The 7,604-nt window shown below is 66.6% G+C and overlaps 1 protein-coding gene across 1 annotated transcript; it reads left to right on the top strand.

The window, feature by feature from the left end:
- Positions 1-1,551: 1,551 nt before the first annotated feature.
- EXOC3L4 (exocyst complex component 3 like 4) lies at positions 1,552-3,666 on the top strand. Its single transcript, XM_080683690.1, has 2 exons — positions 1,552-2,144; positions 2,609-3,666. The coding sequence occupies exons 1-2, from the start codon at positions 1,676-1,678 to the stop codon at positions 3,544-3,546; spliced, it is 1,407 nt and encodes a 468-aa protein (XP_080539816.1). The 5' UTR covers positions 1,552-1,675; the 3' UTR covers positions 3,547-3,666.
- Positions 3,667-7,604: the final 3,938 nt, after the last annotated feature.

Genomic DNA, 7,604 nt, shown 5'->3' on the forward strand with positions numbered 1-7,604 from the left:
GCCACTGTGGGGCTTAGAGTGGGGGAGTGACCGGCCGCCTGGTGCTTCAGGGAGGTCAGGAATGGCGTGGGGAGCTGCAGGAGCAGGGCCACAGGGATGGGGGACCAGCTGGGCCCGATGGACCTTTGCTGCAGCTCTGATTTGAGCAGGCTGGGCCCCAAGTAACCTCCCACGAGACCAGTCCCCAGCTGCCCCCTGCCCCCCCAGAATCTGCCTCTAGGCTCCGGGGAGACCCTCAAGTCTGACCCCCCTCCTGGCATCTGGGAGCTGCCCGCACCTTGGGCCCCTCTGCCAGCTGGCACGGTCCTCACCGCCACACCTGCCCCTGCTGGATGGTGAGGGGCCCAGGGAGTGGAGAGAGCAGGGGACCCCGGCTCCTGTGGTAACGCTCCCTGCCTGTGTGGGTGGGTCTGAGTCAGGGCAGGGTCGCTGAGCCCTGGCACCGGGGAGCACCGTGACCTGTGGCCGGGGCGGGGCTGACAAGGCACCTTCAACCACCTGGCCTGCCCCTCCCTCCGCAGGGCCTCCTGCCAGCTGCCCGCAGCCTCTTCGAGAGGAAGATAGGCCTCCGCTGGCCCCTGGATGGGGTTGGGTGAGGGCCTGTTCCTGCCTGATGTGCAAGGACCGGGTGTTGGCCCTCAGCTGGCCTTTGTGGGGGTGGGGGAGCTGGGGATGAGCTGGGGCTCAGCCTCTTGGTCAGTGACTTCCTTTGCCCCAGTTCCTCTGAGGCTAAGCCCCTCCACACAGCCCCGCTGGGTCCTCCTTCCTGTCCAGCCGGCACAAAAGGCTCTCTCCTCTCCCTCCCAGAGCTTAACCCAAAGCCTGGAAGCCAAGCACAGCCCTGCTGGCTGAAAGGGAATGTGCCAGAGCCTGGGGGGCCGGGGTGGGGGCAACCCAAGCTCTGGGTGGGCAGGGCCAGCCTCTGGTCTGCACCCCCAAGAGCCTAGGGACCCTCTCCTCCCTGCTAGGGGGGCAGATGTAATGGGTGAGAAACTGCCTTAGGCACCCCCAGCTCCTAGTTAAATATAGACCAGGGCCCCTCCCACCACCTCCCCCCGGCTGACTGTGAGTCCCTGATAAGCTGCCTCCTCCAATGCCCTCAAGCTGACCCCTCCTCCCTCTGGTTCCGATTCCCTCTGGGAAGGGGGGGCTCCCCAGAGAGTCTGAGTGCCCCTTGAGCAGGAGCAGTTAGGCCTGACAGGCCGAATGGGGTGAGCTGGGCCTGGGGGGCGGTGAACGCTGTGGTGGTGGTTGCATTTCAGGCCTGAGGACCTGCGGTCCAGGAAGTCCTGGATGTGGTTGCTGGGTCCAGGCTGGGGCCCAGGAACTGCATGCCCATTTCCCCTCTCCAACTCTGCTGGAGGGTCTGGCCTGGCAGAGCGGTGAGGATGGGCACCTGGGGGAGACCCCTGGAGAGGGTGTCAGGGGGGCTTCCTGGAGGAAGTGGCTGTCTACCTCTCCGCGCTGGCTGCAGCCTGGCAGACAGCACTGTCCTGAGAGCTTCCTGGTGACACGCCATTCTGACAGCCCGGGGCTCACCCCCTGGGGGAAGCTTCCCTGATCACGTGGCTGGGCCCCCGCCAGGGCGCTCTCGGGCTTCTGTCCCGCTCCCCATGGCTGGGCACCCTCAGGCCTCCTGCGCCTCCTCTTCGTCCCCAGCTCTCCTGCTGCCGCGATGCTGACCGCACCTCGGACAGTGGCCGCTGCGCTGGAGCTGCATAGCCCCAAGGAGCCCGGGGAGCCGCCGACCCCAGCGCAGGGCACTCGGCGGGCAAGCAGCGGGGAAGCGCCCGGCGCCCAGCGGGAGGCCTTGATGCCAGGCCTGGGCACCTTCCGGCGGGCCTTCTCCCGGGTGAGCCAGCGGGCCGCAGGCCGGGCCTCGGAGGAGGACGCGGGCCTGCTCCGCCGCAGCTCCCGCTTCCTGTTGCGGTCCCTGCGGCGCTCCCAGGACGACAGGCCAGCTGTGGACCAGTGCCAGGCCACCGCCGTGCCAGGGCCCGGCCACGGCCCCGAGGAGCCCTCCAGGGCCATTGATGGTGTCCGCCGGCAGGCATCCCCCAGGGAGGAGCCGGAGGAGCTGGAACCCGAGGCAGGTGAGGGCTGCACCAACAGCACTCAGCCTGGGAGGAAACTGAGGCCAGAGGGCGGGACAGCGGAGCCTGGGTCCTCGCGGCCTCTCCCCAGCCCACCCCCCCAGCCCCTGCCCCCCGCACAGTTGCATTTTAAATTCCTCTGGCATTTCCAAAGGCGCAGGAGAGGGAGGCTCAGAGAGATGAAGTGACTCTCACGTCTCACAGCTGGGACGGGGAGAAATGGGACTTGAATCCAGATTTGCGGCTCCAGAGCCCTGGCCTCTTCCAGCCTCCCTGGCTCCTGGCCCATCTAGAGTGATGGGCAAGGCCCCGCCCTCTTAGGTCACGGGGTCACAGAGCTTGCTGGGAGCCATGGCGGCCTGGAGGCGTGGCCCCGGCTGCCCAGGAGAGGACACACAGGTGCTGAAGGGGCAACAGGGGGAGGTAGAGGCGCCCGGAGCAGGAGCAGCACGAAGTGCTCCAGCTAGACACGGGGCAGCAGCCTGGGCATTGCAGTCTGACCCCTGGACCTGCAGGAGGGGCTGCACTTGAGGCCCAGGTCGGGCTCAGCAGAGCTGGGGTGGCGGGAGCAGGGGCGGAGGTGGCGGGGGGAGGGGCTGATCCACATGCTGTCTGCAGCCAGGCTTGGGCCTGGGGTTCTGCCTCTTCAAACGTGATTCTGGGGGTTCCCGGCAGTTGGGGATGTTGCTCCTGGAGCGGCCTTCAGCCGAGTTCTGGGGCCAGGCAGCGCCGCTCCGGGGTCAGACTGGGGGCTACAGGCTGGCGGCGGCCCCCTCACTGCCCCTCTCCTGCCTCCTGGCGAAAAGGCAAATCCGTGGCGGATCTCATCACCGAGTGGCAGCTGCTGGCGGCCTTCGAACAGCTGCAGCGCCTGGAGACGCGACTGGTGGCCGAGAAAGCGTCGCACACCTTCGAGCACGACCCCACGGGCTTCGCGCGGCGGGCCATGGACGTGTGCCTGCATTACGACGGGCTGGCCGCGGAGATCAGCGCCATCGTGCGCGAAACGCTGGGCCCCGACGGCGTGGCCGCGGACGTGCTGGCCGAGCTGGCCCACGTCGTGCGCGCCGAAGAGGAGGCCCACCCGGGCTCCCCCGCCGACGGCGACTTCCTGCGCACGCCGCGCCGCTGGCGCCAGCACTGGGAGGACGCGGTGCGGCGGAGCGCGCAGGAGCGCGTGCAGCGGGCGGGCGCCGGGGAGGCCGCGGAGGGGGCATCGGGCCTGGCGCGCCTGCTGGCCGAGCTGGGCGGCCTGGTTCGCCGCGACCTGCAGAAAGTGCGGCTGGAGGTGCAGCCCGCGTACGCGGCCGCCGGCTTCCCGGCCTGGGAGACCTACCTGCGCGCCTACCACGGCGCGGTGGCCCAGCGCCTCCAGGAGCTCGCGCGGGACGCCCGCGGCTGCGAGCAGCTCTACATCCTGCTGGACTGGGCCGCCAATGTCTATGGCAGGTGAGGGCTCGGCGGCGGGCACAGGGGCGGCCCCTTCCTCCTCCCCTCCCTTCCTGGGCGCGGGCTGGTGATGGCGGGAGCGTCCCGGAGGCTCTTGGTTTCCTTTCCTCCGGTCCAGGCCATGGTGTGCCCTACCAGTGTTTTCACAAGGGGCCGCCCAGGCGCCGGTTCCCGAAACGGGAGAGCGTCAGGGGGACGTTCCTACCCCGGCAGGGAACCCAGCTAGAGGGCCTATGCTAGTCCACAGGGTGCCTCTACGTGACTTAGAAAAGGGCACCCTCCAGGCAGGACGCCACCGCGGGCTCACACTGCTTGGCGTGGGTTGGATGTTACCCTCACGCTCTCCTTCGAGGCCCCCGAGGAGCAGGGCCCAGGCCCGCGCACCCCGGCTCTGCAGCGTGACGGGTGGATGACCTCTGGCTGAGCGCTTGCAGCCACAGGCGGGAGAGCGCGTGGGAGGAGGGTCCTGGGTCCTGGGCGCAGTCATGGTTCTCAGAGAGACAATCGCCCCTCTCTGGGCTTCCCTGGGGTGGGCTGGCTAGCGACAGGTGCCTGAGCTGCGTGGCACTGGGGCGCTGAGAGCTCAGTTTGGGGTGTACTCCGACCATGAGGGTAGAGGTCACTTCTGAGGCAGCCTGGTCAAGGTCCATGTGGAAGCCGTTCCTATGCATTCTGTGCGCGCACAGCTGACTGGGCCGGTGCCAGGAAACCCGCAGGGAGAAGCTTGGGGTGAGGTAGGGTGTGATTGGAGATCCAGGTTTGGGGCTCTGCGGTGATGGTGGTGATAGTGTTACCCTTTGAGCCCAGCCAGCGGGGCGTGGGGGGCAGCCGCTGCCTCATCACCCCCGTCCTGCCTTCCAGTCCTAATTTCCTGGGCGCTCCGGACCTGACTCTGTCCACGGAGCCACTACCCCCGCTCCTGGCCCCAGAAGTGTGGGCCCAACTGGAGAGCGATTACACCAGCTTCCTCGAGGTGAGGCGGGGCGTGGCTAGACGGCAGGGGGCGGGCCTACGCTGAGCGCCCAGGCTGCCCAGAATCGCAATGCACGGCTGGCTCCCCGAGGCCTGAGCCCTGGCGAGGTGGCCCTTGTCCCCAAGGACACGTGGTGCGGCTCCTGAAGTAGGGGATACCCGATCTCCTTCCGGGAGGGTCTCACCGCGCCCTTTCCCCGCCACCCCCCCCACCCCCACCCCCCCCAGACCAAGATCGCCAGCTGCTTCGAGAGCATCCTGCAGTTGGAGCAGAGCCGCTGGGCAGACGCCGTCGCCCCAGAGGTGCTGCAAGGCCGGTACCACTCGTCGCTGTCCATCGACGTCCACATGGTGCGGCCTGGGAGGGGCTGAGGAGGGGACCTGTGTTTGGCCCCAGGCGGTGTTTGGGTGTCCCCTCAAAGTAGGGACACCCAAAGCTATAAAATCCAGTATCCCCCTCCCCCACTCAGACGGGAGCTTGAAGGCCCACGTGGGGCGGAATGGGGGGCCCCTGGTCATATGGCCAGGCAGGGAACGCCAGGCCACAGCTCCCAGTTGGCCATGGGTGTGGGGCGCTGGGAGGGTTGGCCCTCACGTTGAGGCAGCTGGAGCCGAGATGTGAGACAGCAGGGCGGGCTGGAGCCACTAGCTGGGGGACTGGAGCCTCGGGGCCCGGGCCTCAGAGGCGGGCTCACGCGTGGCCTCGCTCCCAGCTGGTGGCAGAGCACGTGAAGGCGGCGGGGGCCATCTCGGCGGAGCTGGAGGCCACCACCTTGCGGATCTGCGCGCGGGCGCTGGGCCTCTTCCTGCCCAGGTGCGGGCCACCCTCGGCCAGGGCGGGTGGATGGTGTCTCCCCGGGCAGAGGCCAGCCTGTTTGCTCAGAGTGGGAGATGCGGACACGTGGGAGGGGGAGCCTCATCCCAAGGCCCGAAGTTTGGATGGGGACTCGAGGGGAGGGTGGTTCTGAAGGGAAGGAGGACCCGGGTCTTAGCGCGGCCAGGAAGGCTCCCCAAGGCCTCTGCGTACCCCACCCACAGGTTTGAAAAGACTTTTCTGGAGTCGGAGGCCGTGAGCGAGCCGCACCTGGGCGCCAACATCAACGCCTTCGAGGAGCTCAGGTTGGTCTCCCGCTCCTCCTCGGTGCGGTGCCCAGCACGGTCAGCAGGGGGCGCGCGAGCTCTGGAAATCGGGACACGGAAGGCGCCCGCAAAGGAGACAAATTTGAACCCCCCACCCCCCATAAGGGGGAATTCCCGGGAGGCCTCCACTAATGCCCCTCACCTGCCCCTCACCCCCCTGGGCACCGCGGAGCCGAGTTCCCGGAAGAGATGCAGAGAGTTCCAAGGCTGAGCAGAGGCTGAGAAGTTCCAGCCGGCGGTCTCTGTCCGTTGCCAGCCCGGTCCATCCTGCCAACGTGGCTCCATTTCTCTCCACCCTGCGTCCCAGCAGCCTTTCTCCTTAGGACACTCCCTTTTCTGGGAAGCGAGGCTATGCTGGGAGTGGGGCCTGGTCCCTCTGCCCCCCTCCCCCCCCCCCAAGCCAGAGGCCCTCCTCCCTCTGGGCTGGCAGTGCTGCCCCCATTCTGTGCCTTCAACCCTAGGCCTCCGTGGTGGAGGCACCGGTGCTGCAGGGCAGCCAGCAACTGTGGGCACAGCCTGAGCCGTGCTGGGTTCAGATCCCAGCCTGGCCACTTGCTGGCTGTGGGCCTTGAGATAAGTCACTTCCTGATCTGTCCCGTGCAGGTCAGACCACGGCTCCCTGGGACTCGATGCCTCCGCGGGTCCGTGCATAGCGGCTTCAGGAACACCGGGGGTGTGCCAGGCACCGTGCTTTACCCACCTGGTGCATTTCACACCAAGGGTGGCGTCCCTGTGCACAGATGGGAAAGGGGAGGCTTAGAAAAGAAATGCCGCTTGTCCGTCGTCGTGCTGCAGCCGGTACGTGCTGCAGCCGGACTCGGAACCAGGCTGGTGTGAATCCAAAGCAAGACCACCACGAGAAAACCACTCTCTGGTCTCTAATCTGGGTCTGGCTTGTCCGTTCAGCCCCAGGGACCGTTCTCTACCCCTGGGCAGGCAGCCTCTGGCCCAGCCCCTGATGGCATTTTATCCCGCCCTTCTGTGTCCCTGCACTGGGCACTGGGCGGCACTGGGCATAGCCTAGCCCTCAATTGCCTCCACACTGAAATGGCACGTTGGCACCTTCAGGGGGCGGTCCTGAGGCTCCAAGGAGGGCCCCTGTGCCAGGCTGGGCTGGGCTGCACTATCCCGGAGGGATGGCGGGATGGCCTAGAGCTGCCGCAGGGGAGCGCTGCATGCACTGGGGCCGCCCCCCATGCCCCGGACCTGCGCTTCCACGACTGGCTCCTGGGGCTTCGGTGCTGTCCCCTCACGTGGCTCTGCTCCCAGGGTTACGACCTTGCGTAGCCCTAGGCCAGCCGTGGGCAAACTACGGCCCGCGGGCCGGCCCCGGCCCGTTCGGCTGTTCTATCCGGCCCGCGGAGCCGAAAGAGCGGAGGGTTCTCTTGCTCTCCCCTCTGCTCCTTTACTTTGAATTTATATTAGTTCACACAAACACTCCATCCATGCTTTTGTTCTGGCCCTCCGGTCCAGTTTAAGAACCCATTGTGGCCCTCGAGTCAAAAAGTTTGCCCACCCCTGCCCTAGGCCCTTTGCATTATAGTCTAAGCCAGTGGTCGGCAAACTCATTCGTCCACAGAGCCAAATATCAACAGGACAACGATGGAAATTTCTTTTGAGAGTCACATTTTTTAAACTTAAACTTCTTCTAATGCCACTTCTTCAAAATAGACTCGCCCAGGCCGTGGTATTTTGTGGAAGAGCCACACGCAAGGGGCCCAAGAGCCGCATGTGGCTCGCGAGCCGCAGTTTGCCGACCACGGATCTAAGGGAATGAAGTTGCACGGCACCTAGCCCGATGACTGCGTGCCGGGCCTTGTCCCCCACCCTTGCTACTTAGTAACCTGTCCTGGCCCCTCCCCAGGACCAACCTTCTGGCCAGGTTCCCGGGAGCCTTCACGGAGCTGGAGCAGCCCCTGGTGGCTGCCACCGGCATCTTCCAGAAGCGGC

Source organism: Plecotus auritus, assembly GCF_963455305.1.
Source record: "Plecotus auritus genome assembly, chromosome: 1".
NCBI classification, from domain to species: domain Eukaryota; kingdom Metazoa; phylum Chordata; class Mammalia; order Chiroptera; family Vespertilionidae; genus Plecotus; species Plecotus auritus.

Coding starts and splice junctions, on each gene's coding strand:
- EXOC3L4 (XM_080683690.1), top strand. CDS start 1,676: ATGCTGACCGCACCTCGGACAGTGGCCGCTGCGCTGGAGCTGCATAGC. Junction 2,145..2,608: donor GAGGAAACTGAGGCCAGAGG/GCGGGACAGCGG, acceptor CTGGACCTGCAG/GAGGGGCTGCACTTGAGGCC.